General features: G+C 43.3%; 1 protein-coding gene across 2 annotated transcripts in view; it reads right to left on the bottom strand.

The window, feature by feature from the left end:
• NUDT4 (nudix hydrolase 4) overlaps positions 1-14598 on the bottom strand; it is a 31548-nt gene extending 16950 nt beyond the window's left edge. Inside the window, exon 1 of one of the 2 annotated variants that reach the window (XM_074168137.1) lies at positions 14127-14589. In XM_074168137.1, the coding sequence (XP_074024238.1) occupies positions 14127-14225 (99 nt within the window). In that variant the 5' untranslated portion in view covers positions 14226-14589. Of the gene's footprint in view, positions 1-14126 lie in introns of both variants that reach the window. The other variant, XM_074168136.1, reaches the window with a different exon arrangement.
• Between the last annotated feature and the right edge of the window lie 1323 nt (positions 14599-15921).

A 15921-nucleotide genomic window follows, 5' to 3' on the forward strand; every position in this document is an offset into this window, starting at 1 on the left:
ATATAGCTCACAAATCAGGAATCTTGGTACTATCTACTTTTTCAGCAATGCACTTATCACCTAGCCAGATGGATTATAGACTTTAGAAATGAAATGTAATAGGCAACCAGGAGTTGTAAGCAGTAAAAAAAAAAAAAAAAAAGAAATTATTAACATCCAGTCTTTTAAATACAGCTAAGTCAAGACAGTATCACTGTAATCTCCTTGCACAAACACTTTCATACGACGCTTAGACACAATGTGAAAAATAGAACAATACAATTTTCACAAGAACAAATATGTACAACAAAATATCTAATAACAATATTCTCCAATACTGAGCAAATCTTAGGGTCCTACAGACAGCAAAGCATGAAAATTAAGACATTTTCATCACACAGAAGTTAAACTAATTCTTCTGAAATGGCACCTTTTGTCTAAAAAATTGGGCTTTTGAAAAATTTTCTAATTTTTAGTCTTAGACAAGCTGCTTCTCAGAAGAATTGAAGTGTTATGCTAGCAGGACATGCTTACAATATTGCATAATTAAATTATCAGGAGAGTACTTCATTGGCCCTTGTCCAATTTGGTTTCTTCTGACATTTCTGCAAGAGGAAAAAACGCACCACATTGATTTTTAAATGATTTCTAAATTTAATAACAATTTTTTTCCAAGACACTTTAATTTCACTTAATTTGACTTTGTAACCTGGTCATATTTTTCACAGAAAGAATAGGGCATTGGAATAGGCTGCCCAGGGAGGTGGTCGAGTCACCATCCCTGGATGTGTTTAAGAGCCGTTTAGATGTGGTGTTGGGGGATATGGTGTAGGGGAGAACTTTGTAGAGTAGGGTAGATGGTTGGACTCGATGATCCCAAGGGTCTCTTCCAACCTAGACGATTCTATGATTCATATCACTGACACATACCAACTTAAACCCACTGTCTGTAGGACCCGTCCTTTATAATATTCAGAGCTGAAAAGACTTTAGCCACCTGTCCAAAAAATTAAGATAATTTGCAGTAGAAGATGATGAAAATAAGACCTTCATTCAGGACCACATGGAAATAAACAGTTTAACTTGTATTTGAGTCATGTCCTGATTAGTAAGACATAATCACCTGCATAGTAACACACTTCATATGCCAGGCAATACTTACATAAGCCCTACCCTGAAGCCAAAGGACAACTCTGGGGAGCAAAGGGACAGGGGTCAGTGCTCGAAGCTTTAAAAGCAATTAAAAAGACTAGCAACAAGAACCTCAGTCTAAAGGTTAAAGTATTGATTGGGACGAGATGACTGAAATGACAGTCCAGTCCTCACCAACTACTTTTATGGTTTTTAAACTCATCTCCTGTTGGATTAAAGAGAAACGATTCCCTGATAAGGGCAACAGGGAAGTGCTTATCACTTATACTACGTCCCTTTGGCACTCATGGAAATACAGTGTAGGTTTACCTATAGAAACTGTGGAGCATAATTAAGATGATCGCATACCTTTGTGAATGCAACAATGCGTGTGCATACTGAGGTGCACCTAGAAGAGCCTTATCTGACAGATATTTTCTTGTAGCGTTTATTTGCAGTCAAGATTTGTCCTACTCTGAAGGATTCTCCACTGTACTAATTTCCCCCCATTTTTCCTATGCTAAGTAAGGAAAACAGCAGAGACCTCATTTAGTGCAGAATCATTCTTAGCAACTGATCTAAATGTTCGCATTTTCCGTCAATTCAAATATTTTATTCAGCTATCTAAAATCCTAGAAATAGTCAGCAAAGGCAACAAGGTTAGACACAAATGCATCTCAACTTGATCCTTACAACCAAAGGCTCTAGCTTCCTACGATCTTTTGATACTAACAGATTAATTCCCAGAGAGTACACAGCTCTAATAAATGTAGTTTTAGAAAGAGTTTTTGAACACATAGGTGGAGCATCTGTATCACTACAAAGAACCATCATGTCGGCAATGCTTAGAAAGCAATTGTAAAAATCAAGTTATGAATTCACTTGTGGGATCCCAGACACAAGCATTACACATTACTTTCTGCTGATGAAACTAGCACTCGCTGCAGTCATGTGGAAGCTAGCAACAATGATGAACAAAAGGATGATTATATCACATTAAATCATTCCCGGCTTGGTAGAATGGTTTTAATCAGCATTCATTGTTTAGTTAAGGCTAAACATAAAGTTCTTAATTACTACTAAGGGATAAATCAGGTTGCCGGTTCTGGCAGTGTAGCATAAAGCCAGGAATTTTTTATGCCTTTATATATAATAGTTGATTACCACTAACCAGATCAATAGTGTATTGAGCTGGGATTGTATACCTATTAGTTTTAAATTACCCTTTTAAAAAGCAGAAACACATACATCTAGCAAGTAACCAACATTAATATATAAACTCTTGTAGATAGGCTTTACAGCTATACATACAATAAACTCCCAAGTGTTACAGCCTGGGAGTTCATTTTGGCAACTATCCAAGTCTCCACTGACCTGGGAACTGAAGCATTTTCTCAAGCATCTTTCCCTCTGTGCTTTATTCTCCTGTGATCCCACTGCTTTTACAATCTGAATCCAGGGGACTACACTAAAGTATATTCCTGAGACCTTCAGATGCACAATTTTTTCCTGCCAGTAACATTAACATTTGAAGCTACTAGGGCCACAAGTAATCCATCCTGGGGTATGTTAGCAAAAATGTATTCAGTGGCCATCAATCTTCACAAAAGCCAAGAGCTAGCAATTACAAGATTGTATGTTAAGACTGAAAAGCACTCCACACAGATTCTTCCTGTTAGGGAAGGGAGCAATCTCACACTCACTTGCACGTTTTTGGTTTTGAGGTGTTGATTTTTTTTTGTTTCATATAGTGGATGTAGTTTTCAGGTGCTTCCACCTGTAAGTGGCCCAAAGACACACCCCACAGTACCTGAATGACTAGGCTGTAAATGTACAGATCACTTAAAAATGAGGACACCAAAAAACTGTGGTTGACAATGCACTCGTGTCAAAAGAGGTGCAAAATCAGCAGAAAAAAGCCAGCAATTCATCTTCCCTAAATATAAGGTATGCAAACCAGGAGAATAAGTGACTAGGTTGCCTGGACACCCAGTCTTTTTTGAGGATGTTCATGTTCACACAGATTACAGTCATCTACCAAAAATCAAGACTGCAGAATCTAACACACTTACATTTTTCCGGCCTATGCATGCCATACTTTACATCATAACCTCATTAGCCTCAGATGAAAACAACAGAACTGCTCTAACATGCTCTGGGCAATCCTGCTTCAGCAGGGGAGTTGGACTAGATGATCTTTATGGTCCCTTCCAACTCTAAAAATTCAGTGAAACTATGCAGGGAAATCTGTATGCCATATTCTGAATGCAGAGAAAGGACTGAGATTTCTTGTATTGTATTACTTGCAAGTGATCACTGCCCTCCCTGTCTCTCTGAAAGAGCCTTGCTATTGATGACTGACTTGCTTCTTCAAAAGATTTCCAGAGTAATGGCATCAAATCTGCTTGCCTAGTTACAATGATAAATCCAAAGACTAATGTAAAGCTATTATTTTCCCTAATACTGCTAAGTGAAGCAGTACACTGCAAAATTCAGCTAAGGGGAGAAAAATAAAATTCCTCCACTAAGTCTCAATAGCCAAGTTTTTACCTTGTTTTCAAGACCAAGAATAGCAATGACCTTTGAGTGCAGTGAGGAAGAGAAACTGCTAACCAGCCTACTTGTAATAAGCACCTATCGATATGCTTAACCAAGATATGGTTAACCAAAAACCCAAAGGTAATTACAGGGCATGTGGCATCATGGGACTTGCTCACTATAAATGCTAAACCTGCAGATAAACAACTGAAAATTTCTATAGAAAGATGCCAAAGTTTTAGCCCATTTACTGTTCTGAAGTCAAAAGCAACTTACGCAACCGTTAGCTGCCATGTATTCCAGAAGACTAAAATGGCAACAGCTCAGAGTATACAAATTACAACAAAAAGCTATTTCTATTTTTTTTTTCCACATTGAGCACTCAAAGTAGTAGAAAATTACTTAAGGTTATACAAAATACTATTGTTTTTTATCTTCCTTAACTGTGGGACATTACAGCTTACAAAAATAATCGTATTAAAATCAGTTTACATAAAAAAAACCCAACGAAGTCACAGTTAAAAGATGAAGCTTGCTAGACAGAGCAACTTCCCCACAGCTGGATTCTTTGACTTCAGAGCAGAGTCATTCACAACTTGAAGTAATGAAGCAAGAGCAGCAGAAGCCACTGTAAACCAACTGCAGGATGGGAATTTTTCCATAGCAGATGTATTCCTTGCAAGGAAAAATGTGCTTGTAGTTGAATAGGTTCCACTCCGGTTCCACAGAAATCATTGATTTGTATGTATGTATGTATTTGTATTGATTTGGATTAGATCCTTTGTGTGCTCACTCTTCCCAGCCCAATCACACCTATTCCTCTCTTACCTACTGTGCACACCCCATTTTCTCCCCTCTCATCACCCTCGCTAATCCACTAGCTACGTCCAACTTGCTGTTTAAATTCCCTGATGGAGATAGCATAAATTTGCCTTTTTTTCCTTGTAAAACTGGCAGATAAAAGGAACAACTTTCAAGAGGAAGAGACTCAACTCCTTGCCCCCAAAAGACCGCTGAGTGCATGCAGCTCAGTTGCAAAGAACACAGCATTGCTCAGGTGTACGATTAAACGCTGTGCAGAGAAGGAAAGAAGGCAGCAGTTACACGGAAGGGGAAGGATTTAGCTCCCAAGCTCTGTGAAGCTGAGTACATGTGAACAATTTCAGAGGCTTTAAACTGGTGGAAGTATAGGAAAAAACGGCAGCAAGAGGTACCTCTCAGGTACAAAGCAAAGTGTCGAAACGCTACTAGAGAACAGATGAATTTTAAGTTCTCACAGGTGTCAAAAACATTAAGAAGCAAAAAAAGTATCCAGCCCTACTCTGAGAGAAAAACAGGAGCCACTTTGACAGAAGTTAATATAGTCTACCCTAGCACACTCAACATGGGGAAACTCGGTCTACATGGTTGGTCTGCCAACAGTACAAGCACCCGAAAGAGTCATAAAGACAAGTTTAATCCAAAACCAGCCAAAACGATCAATCAAGCCCTATGATTTGTTTGAAAACGGCCATAAGCAGATTCTCAGGGAAGAATATGAGGAGGAAATATTTCACTGTTCCCTAACGCTTCCAACTTCCAATTGTTTTCAGCTCAGGAGCTTCCCTAAAAGTACTGGGAAACTACTTTGAATGCTACAACACAGAAACATTATTAAAGAGCATAGAAGAGCAGCTGTTACAAACCCTGGATCATATTTGCAGGATTCACTATATGAATTTTTAGGCAAATTGGACAGCACATGTCAACCTGCTACTGTAGTTGGAGATCTCCTTTATCTAAGAAAGACTTTGCTATTGTAAGAATTCCTGCCTCATTTCAGTAGTTCTGAAACAGTTTCTCAGTTCCCTATAGGTTACTGTGGCACCCTTGTCCTAGGAATACCATTGGCTCTTTTTAGACTCCAGAAAGTTGAAAAATGCAATGGAGCTTTACAACTTGGCATAGCAATGCCACACAGACGGCATTTAGTAGGGAACATACTTTTGCCTTCCTGAAAATATTCTCAGTAGGGTGATTGCTTATAGTCCTCATTGCTCACTACAACCGTTTTCAACATGGCTTTTCTTAACCTGGAGACGTAACGTGCACAAAGACATTGTAGAGTAGTAAAAAACCTTGGGATCAGACTTGACAGCACTTTAAAAGCTAATTAAAGGCATGGCTGCAATATCTTTACTTTCTCCCTTACGCTGGTACAATGAGTTCAGGAAGCTGATCTGGTTGAAAACTAGCTTGTACCATTAAAGCTTAGTTTTCAGCCTGCAGACACTCACCGCTGTCAGCACACGGCCATACAAGGGGCAGTACCACACAAACTGGGGCAGAAAGGCATGACTGCAGCTAGTCCATTTCAGATCAGCCTGAGCCAGTTCAAGAGCCTCTAGCAAAGTGCTTGACAGACAATAGGCTGAAAAGCAGTCCCCAGCTATGATGGAGGTTAAAAAGAAGATTTAGTCTCAATGAACAAGGAACTAGCAGAGCAGCAGAGAAATGGCATAACAACTAGCAGTACATTAACCCTAACTCATTAACTTAAGCACAGCATCTTCAAAGCAACCCAGAAAACTGGGTTCTGTCTATACACCTTATTAAATAAAGTATGAAATATTCCCCAAACTTTAAGTAAAGATCACTTTTCAGAGCAGCAGTGTGATACTTGGACATTAGTCAAGTCAATGCAACTGTACCGGCATTCTGAAGATGAACAAATGAGAAATATATGCATATATTTTTATAATACTTCAAAATCAGATCTGCAAATGATTTTTCCTTTGAGATCTTCTGATTTTAAGTCTATATGACAACAGGGTGAAAAACATCAGCCTTTTCAGAAAAAGTTTTGCTTAAAGCAAATTAAAATTCTATTCTATGAACTTTATTTCATGTGAAATTCACATTTTTGGCTAACATGCTGCTATAGTATAGATGGTAGGCTTTGGAGAATCAGATGTGACAGGTCTCATGGTGCGATGAAGGGTGCGGATCTTGCACACAGCCATATGGCAAAAGGAGACTCCTGGCTGCAAAAAAAAAACCTGCGAGCAAACAAAAAACCCACCACAGGTGCCTATAAAAAGTTTTACTTTTCATGCTGGGTCAGTTCCCCAATCCACTTTACAGTATGTCCTTCTTCCCTTATGTTGCCGATACGATCCAAGGGAGAAAACCCATAACGCAGCAGGCGAAGAGCTAAAACTCACACTGTAGCCCACTTCTTTCTAACTAGAAACCACGGCCTAATCTTGAGCAGGAGAAATGGGCTTTACTGGTTACTCAGCAACATAATCTGTTTGACTAAGGGATCAGCTTCCAAGCTCTTGTCAGAAACAAGAGCTCCAAGTCTTTGAGAACCATTCAGCTGCAGGTAAAGACATGACAAGGTTACTTCTTGACAAGTACCAGTTACCTTTTAGCCTTTTTCTTGTCTTTCAGATACTTGAAAAAAAAACAAAACATACCTCTTTGAAGACAAAATTTGTTTTAAAATATTTACGTTTATAGGACTGGTTCCACTGAAGTGCTTAAGCACTAAATCACACTGTAGCGTTTCATGAAATCAGTGGCCGGCCAAAGCCAAACACATCTTTCTTCAAGTTGGAAAACCTGGTGAAAGCCATCTAATTAAAATAAGCTTTTAAAGTGTTCCACAAACAAGACTGGAAAAAAATACACATCAACCTGTGGTCCGCAAACTTGCATAGCTACAAAGATGTTTTGTTAAACATGGCTACAAATCCTAGCTAGAGATATATGCATATATACACACGCGTATATATCTCTAGCTAGGATTGGTATGTATTTCTGAAGAAGTCTACCACTGCTATTTCACAGAAACTGGTAACTTGGAAGTTTTGAACGCCACTGAATTAACTGGGGCAATTCAAGCAGAAACTTACCAACCAGTTTAAATCCTCAAAGTAACTTTCAGATGATGCAAGTGAGGAATGTCGGATATTTTCTCAAGTATCTAAACACTTACAAATATTTCTAGTTCAGAAAGACAACATCTAAACAGGGCAAAACACAAAACATGTTTTGTTGTGGGACACCTTAGCCTGATGTTAGACAGGTACAGCCATGTTTCCTTCTCCCCTCGGCCCATTTTAACCAACTATCCACCATATTAAACACATTTGTATGGCACAGACAAGTAATACCATAGGTACCGGAAAAAAATAACTTGAGATTTCTCAATAAAAAACATCTCATGGTTGACTGATTTAGGTATCTGAGAAGGCATGAGTGAAGACTGAAGCTTCCTGACATGGCGGACAGCTGAATTCCTACAGCTTCACTGAACTTTCAGGCTTCCACTGCTGGCAAGCAGTTGCAGTTTGTCAAAAAAGATCCCAACAGGAAGTCAAGGTGCATATGCGGTGCCTGCAAAAAGCTGTTTTCTGTGGAAGTAGGGATAACAAGGCATTTGTGTTTTATAAGTCCGTTACCTCACACAAATCCTACCACAGCAACCAAAGATTCAATTATTTTTATTAATGTTAATACAAACTTAAACCACTGCAGAATGCCATATGAGCCTGCAGGGATACACCATAAGCACACATTGTCTCTGTAGACACATCATAAAGAGCCGTTTTGGAAGCTATTTATAGGTCTTGATTCTTTGAGCTATACCCCTTCCTACACCACACAGATGATGCCCAAACATCAAGAAAATTCTGAGGAAAAACTAAAGCAATCCTATGTCAGTTATCCCTCCTGTATGTTAGCAGGGCAGGGACATGAGGCAGAACAAATGAAAACCAGAGTATGCTTGAAGTGCATATTGAAATGTGTGCTCTCTGGTATTTTAAAATATGCTTATATTCTATTAGGCAATAATAGAGCAAGCTAGGTAACTTGTATCAGTCCATGCTTTGGAGAGCACGTCAGGCTTAAACATGGTGCCACAGTCATACTCCAAGCTGTATTTTAGAGCACACGTTATCTGCATGTTTGCACCTGAGAGCTTACACTGAAGAATAAAGAAACCAAACGATAAATTCTGAGTCAAGTATGGAAGATGTTTCATCACTGTGCAAGTTTATTTACAGTAATTCCTACTGTGATGGAACACCAAATGAACATCCCCATTTTGTCAGGGTAGCCAGGTGATGCTTCTAGGTTTCAGATTTATAATCAGGTTACGTTACAACACGTCTTTCTGGTTTTCAGATGATTTAGACCAATGCAAATAAAAATAATATTTTTCTTTTTCCTTTATTATCCTTTAATAAAAACATTGCTAATGTGAAGCAACAGCTGTAAAAAAAAATGAATGCTGCTACTATTGTTCAAAATAATAAAACAGTGACCAGCAGAACAAGGTAGATTAAACAAGTGCTTCTTAAATCTCTACATTCTACAGCCTAAGAAATAAAATTTTTTAAATCAGACCAAAAAAGGAGATACAGTGCTAGGAGTCTATCATTTTTAACTCAAAATTAAGAGGCAATAATTGACATGCAAGTGCACACCCTGTTACAGGAAAATAAAAAAAAAGATAATCTACATTTCCAGTAAGCATGTGACGATACAGTTATCCTCACTACTGTCTCAATAGTAACAGGAAACCCTTTCCAACTATTTTCATCTCTTGTATGAGGCTGAACAACAAAAATGGCAAAATTAAAAAATTAAAAGACTTTTTTTGCATATGAAACTATTTTTTATATCTGCCACTAGCAACTGCTGGCTGAACACTAGAGCTTTCAATACTATATTCAATTACATAAAGCCATGTTATAGATGCCAAAATAATTAGAACGCACTCAAGTTTTATATTCAAGGTGGTTAAAAATAACTGCTCATTTATTTGTATAATATGTAGTTGATGGAAAAAAAATTAAATTAGCTTTTAAAATTGCTTAAGTTATGAGAAGGACTAGAAAATATACGTTTATTACCATTTGCTCTTGCTGCTTTAAAGGCCTGCCTTGTTCTCTGCTTTGAGAGGTAAGAATTTCCTTGCCTTCCCTCTGCCCAGACCCTAAGACAGCAGCATTTTATGTAAAACCAGTGTTTGCAGAATACTGAATGCATAAGCAATTCCAGCCCATGGAAGCGGTCGGTCCTTGCAGTACTGAGAGGTTCTCCTGCAGGTTTATCCTAAAGCTGCCATCCACATCTCCCAGTTGCTCAAGAGAAACTTGCATTTCCACATACACAAATCCGCCAGCCCATCCCAGTATGCTGAATACCATCAGCTTCTCGCACACACCTAACAGCTTCTTGCTTGTTCAAAGCAAAAAGCCTGCAGCCCCCACGCATTTCATGCCCACGTAGCCTTCTTTCATTTTTCATGGGATTTCTCCTGCTTCATTTCCAGCAATATTTTTTGTTCAAAGGGCAGACAGTGCCTGCAATTACTGTTTCACTTCCATTAAGAACAACAGAAGGAGCCAGCACTTAAACTCATATCCAGCCATCTTGCTCTCTCTTCAGCCCAAATGACAGCATTGAAAGACCAAAACAGGCAACACTTTAATAACAGTACTCGAAGAGATCTTCTTCTAAAACACTCAAAAAAAAAAAAATTCCAAAGCTATTGGCCACATCACTTGGCTATCTGGGCTTCCTCCAGGAATTTTTTCCTATCATACAGTATCACAGCATGAAGGCTACAAAATCTAAACCAGAATGGGCTATGTAGTAGTAAATTGGCATATGTGGAGTCACTTGAAGAAAGAAAGAGGAAGGGAGGATTTTTTCAGTGGTGCATCTGGACAACCATCAGACACCCCTGATCAGTCACCTGACATCAGTCAGTACATGCTTTCAGCTGCAATACCAGCCCTCAAGATGAAGCAGAAGCTTTTGACAGGTGGCAAGACTGTGGGCAAGGCCAGTTTCCAGCCCCTAATACCCAAGAGAACCAACTCAACAATTTTAAGTCTGGCTGCGAAGACTGTTGGTAAGTGTAATTGGACAGGGTGCTGTAGCTGCAGGAGTTCAGCAGCTGTATTTCAAACTGTCTGCAGGGACCATCAGACTGAATTTTGCCTCAGCAGTATTCTAGAGCCCACCTATGTTTCAAATTAAGAAATAAAGAAGTGAACGGAAAATGAATGGAAATAAATGGAAATGGAAAAAAAAAGTGGGGTTTTATCAAAACTGCCCTTTGTTACCACAGTCTTTTTCAATTGACATGTTGCTTCACTGTCCATAGAACTCAGCTGTAACATGGGCTTCAACAAAGCTACCGAGGTAGAATAAGTACAATACAGATATGGCTTCTTGGTCTGTTTCCTAACAAAGAAATTTTGCTAGATGATGATTAACAATAGAGATATTACATGTTTTAGTGTCTGGCCCGATTTTCATTGATGATGACCACAAAAAGCTGTTACTGAAATTTTTAAGCCTCCAAATAGAGCGGCAGTGTCCATAAGTCACGTTATCAACAGGGGATCTCATGCTGCAGTTGCAGAAGGATCACATTCGTTATGAACAATGTATTGTGAACCATATGCGCAGGACACTAACAATTTCTGGTATGAGTTGAGAGTTCACGAGGTGGGAACAAGTTAGAAACTTAGATACAACCGCTAATCACAAGATGACTACACCACAGCTATCATGACAAAGATGGGTCACTGTTTTTTTTTTTCTCTGGTATAGCTAAATAAGTATTAGTAACCTTTTACACAACACAGTGAGATTCCATCTAAAGCAACTACAACTGTTGCCCACATTCAAAAAATATGGCTGTCAAACTGACGAAGATCAAAGAGGTGCCATAATGACCAGAAAAAGAGAAAAATGGTTTTAGGAGATGAGGCTGTAAGACTTCAAGTCCATCAAAAAGGTGCTAAGAAAGGAATGACTGCAGCTATGTCAGAAAGCTAAGTGCAAGAAAAGAGGAAAAAAAGCTAAAGCACAGGCACAACTGGATATTGACCAGCCTTTCAGAGAGTCAAAATGGAAGTAGGAAGATTTGTATCAGAAGATTGCTGCAGATACTCATTCCTCCAGATCGAAGCTAACCAGCTGAGAAGTGGAATGTGATCTGTTGAGTCTTGCAGACAGTATCTCCAGTAAGAAAAAAAAAAAAAAAAAAAGAGTTGAGATTTTGATTTCTTGCTTTAAGACTCCTAAAAAGAAATGTATCCCTATATCCCTAAAGAGTGCTTTCAGTTGTCCATTCTATTGTCTCTCCTCCAACGTCTAGCAACTCTTAGATTATGGGGTAGTAACCCTGTAGGTAAAAATAACTGTGAAAGTAATGCTTCCCTCCCCAATAGCTTCTACAGGGGTCTGCTGTTCCTCCCTTCTCCCTCCAGTCACCCAGGTACTGCCTTTGTGCTCCTTCAAAACAGAAGTTATCCTGCACTTAAAGATCCCTGGTGATGGTAGGTCAGCTGAAAATCGATAGTATGATCTCTAGAGAACTGGAAAGGAAACACTGAAGACATTTAGGTGGATTCTGAAGAAGACGTGCACAGAAACTTATTAAGGCAACTGTGTTCAAGAACAGTAGAGGCAAGATCCAGCCAATTTGGGGAACGTGCCTGGTGATACAAGTTAATCACAAACAGTAGTCAGGCATCAAACTTCCAAGGAATGGGTTCGGTATCGATACAGATGGAGCTGGCACTTGGGAAACAGCTAAGCAAGTTCAAGATGTTGCCATTGCTTTTCTGGAAATGACTTACCAGAAAATAATTTGAACTGTTTCCACATGCTTAATTTATGTTCCAAATCTGACTTGGTGTTATCCTATTCATTCCATCCTCGAGTTGTGTCTACTTGCACAATGGCAAATCCCAGCCTCATGCCAGCTGTACAGGTGCCCCACCTGCAACACCCCAAAGTGCTCCAGTGCAACAAGTGTCAGCATCCACCCTTCTCACCAAGCGTAGCAAAGCTGCTACTACCATCCTTAGCCCTGGAGGGTGTTCTTACGCACAAATAGTTTTTGAAGCAGTCAGTGGTCTCATTTGGATACAAGATTCAAAGAGAATATAAGAAGCTGCAGCAGGAAATGAAAAATGAATGGAAATTACTGACAAAGGTGACCCCAACCACGAATTTCCAGCTACAGTTAGTGCAGAAAAGCTGTAACAGTGGCTCAAGTGTTTTAACTCCAAAGGAGCCTGAGCTGGAGTAGCATCCAACGATAAATACTGAAGACACACGCATGGGGAGCATGCTGGAGTACCAGAGGTGCTGCTAAAACCAACGAAAAGAACTACCAAGCAAGGCAGTTCTGCTGGGAACCTTTCTCCTTTATATTAGGAAAAGCTGATCAGTGTGATCCCAAGGCTGTACTTACACCACATAGGGAGTGGCATATACCGGAACGCCATGCAAAATTTTTGCCTAAATTCAAGTGTCAGTATTTTGAGATCTCTCAAGGGTCTCTCCTTACTGCATTATATCCCTTATGAGATGTTTAAAAATAAGCAAGAAGTTTGCCATATTGACAGTTTGCATAGAACACTAGCTTCTTTCAGCATATAAAGGGAAAAAAAAAAACAAAACAAAACAAAGCCCAAACCCAAGCCCTAACCTTTGCAGTTATTTTATAGCTATTAAACAACAAAATGAAAAGGAAAATTAGGGAAGGGTGTGCTTCCAGCCCGAGACAGTCTATAAAGGCATTGTGCAACGAAACCATCAGCAAAGTTTCCAGATAACGGCCGGTGCAATTGACCTTGGCCAGGGATATAGGACAACTTTGTTGCCACCTCCCGATTCTGCTGCAACATAAAACCCCGGCTGAGCGCTACGCGCTACATCCACAACCGCAGCAACCCCCGCCCCCGACCTCCTTGGCAAAATATTTTTAAGCACCGTTTTACTCTCGGGGGGGGGGAGGGGGAGGGGGGAAGAGGGGGAGAAGAAAGAAAAAACCCAAGTTCTTAAAATAAATACAAGTTGTTTGTTGTTTTGTTTGGTTTTTTGGGTTTTTTTATCCCACCCAAGCATGGCAGGGGGCTCGTCCTACGGGCAACGCCAGCCCTGCCCTCAATGCGCCATTACACGCTAACCGGTTTTCCGCGCGTCGCGGGCACACAAAGGATAATCCGGCAGTTGCGGCCCGGGGTCCGATCCCGATCCCGGCCCCGGATCCCGCCCCGGGAGTTGGCCTGCCCCCGCCCGCACCCCCTCCCCGTCGAGGGGCGCCGCCCGCAGCCGCGCACAAAGGCGGGCGCCGCGCACGTGGGCCCGCGCCCCGCCGCGCCGCCCCAAGATGGTGGGCGAGAGGCGCGCCCCGCCGCGCAGCCTCCGCGCCCGCCGCCGCCCCCAGCGCGGGATCTGCACGACTCCGCGCCGTCGCCCCTTCCCCCGTCTCGGGGGCGGGCGAGCCCCGGTACGACTCCGTGTGGTCCCGGGGGTGATGTCCCCTGGGAGGGGCCCGCGCCCCCCCGGTCAGACAAAGGGACGCGGCACCGGCGTGTGAGGGCGGAACGGGAGCCCCGCCCGGGCCCGGCGCTCCCCCCAGCCCCATGTGCGCGGCGGCTCGACGGGCTCACCTCGTCCTCCCGCTCGCTGCGGAAGCAGAGGCACGCCGCCCGCTTCTTGTAGCCCTCCCGGTCGTACGTCCGCGTCTGGTTCGGCTTAAATTTCATCATAGAGGCGGTGACACGCCGGCTGCCCCCGGCCGCCGCCGCTGTCGCCGCCGCCACGGCTCCGCTCTCCGAGTGCCGCCGCGTCCCCGGAACGCCGGCGCGGGCTTCCCCCCCCCGGGCTGGGGAGCGGGGCAAGAGAAAAGGCCAGTCCCAGCTGCCAAGCTCCTGTCACAGCAGCGCCGCGCCGCTGCCGCCGCCCCAGCAGCCGCGCCGCGCCATGGAGGCTCCCTCGGCTCGGTCCGGTTCAGCTCAGCCCCCAAGGAGCCACCGGCGCCGCCGCCCCGCGCGCGCGCGCCCGCCGGCCCCGAAGCGCCGCGGCGGCCGCCCCTGCGCCCACTATTTAACCGTAACGCACATTCCTGCGCCCGCGCGCGCTGCGCCGCACCGCGCAGGCGCCGGGCGCGGCAACGGGCGGAGGGTGTGTGGGGGAGAGGCGGGGCCGAGGCGGCGGGCGGGACCGGGGAGCGGGAGGGGAGGAGAGGTAAAAGGCCGGTCACGGCGCAGCGGCGGGCGTGCTTAGTCACCGGTGGGGCCTTGCTAGGGGTGGGGGCTGCCCCGTCCGCGAGGGGAGCAGGGCTTGGTGTGAGGCGGAGCCAGGCTGATCTCTTCCTCCATCCGCCCCTCACAAACCCGCGGGCTGACAGGAACCGGGCCGCGCTTTGGGGTCCGCCATCCCCCGCGGTGGTCCCATCAACCGCCGTTGCCCCGCCGAGCCGGGGCTGGGGGCGGGCGTGGTGGGGGGTAGGGTTGCCCCACCGGCTTGTGCCACCCGATGTCCCCGTCGGGAGGGAGCTGGTCTGCCGCCAGCGGTGCCCGGACGCTGGGGCCACCGCGGGCGCCGCTCCAGCGGCGCTGGGCCTGCGTCCAGCCCGGCTCTTGGGGCGCGGGAGGGATGCGGTCTCTGCCGGCAGGCTCCGTGGCAGGGAGCCTGGCGTAGGTGTCCGAGGCAGGGCGGCTTTCCCGGCTGCGGGGCTCGGTAGGTGGAGGATGTACATGGCTCAAGTAACTCTCAAGTGAGAGCATAGCTTTGCCCAACGTTCACTAATCCGGTTCTGAAAGAACTTGTTTTCAGAAGATACTGGCGCGTGCAGGCTGGGAAAGCAGGCAGCCCGTGCTATTTTCTGGTTTTGTTTATGTAATAACATTATTTAGGAGTTAAAGATGGACAAAAGGCCTTCCCGATATTGATGACAGGCCAGAAAAAGCTGGCTGCATACCTTTTTTATGATCTGGTAGCGTGAATGCCCTGGTGTTTTTATTATCGTAGAAAAAATCCCACAAAGCCCAACCCAAAAGCAAACTAAGGAACTGCTACTCTTTTCAATGCCCCTCAATTGCTGTTGATAGCAAGTAGCCACCAAAGCACTTGCTGCTTGTGCATGAAAGGTTGCTTAGGTGTATTGGCAGATGAAAGGTAGTGTGCCCTTACATATTTGCACTTGTAGAAACGACCCATCCAAACTGTTTCATAAACTTTCTCCTTCATCTGAATATTACTGATTTTCAGTGGGTTCCTTTGTGCTTTAGAAGTGGACCAACATGTTTTTAACGTCTATCCTACTTATTTGTTGCAGAACATCTATTTTTTCAGCCCGAGATATTTTTTTAAGCAACTTTGTTGATCTGTAACAAGTCAGACTCTTTATATGCTTTTTGTGTCATGCATTGAAAGGAGATTGGTTCATCACCACTGGTTACT

The sequence above is a fragment of the Numenius arquata genome, chromosome 2 (genome assembly GCF_964106895.1).
Source record: "Numenius arquata chromosome 2, bNumArq3.hap1.1, whole genome shotgun sequence".
In the NCBI taxonomy this organism is placed as follows: domain Eukaryota; kingdom Metazoa; phylum Chordata; class Aves; order Charadriiformes; family Scolopacidae; genus Numenius; species Numenius arquata.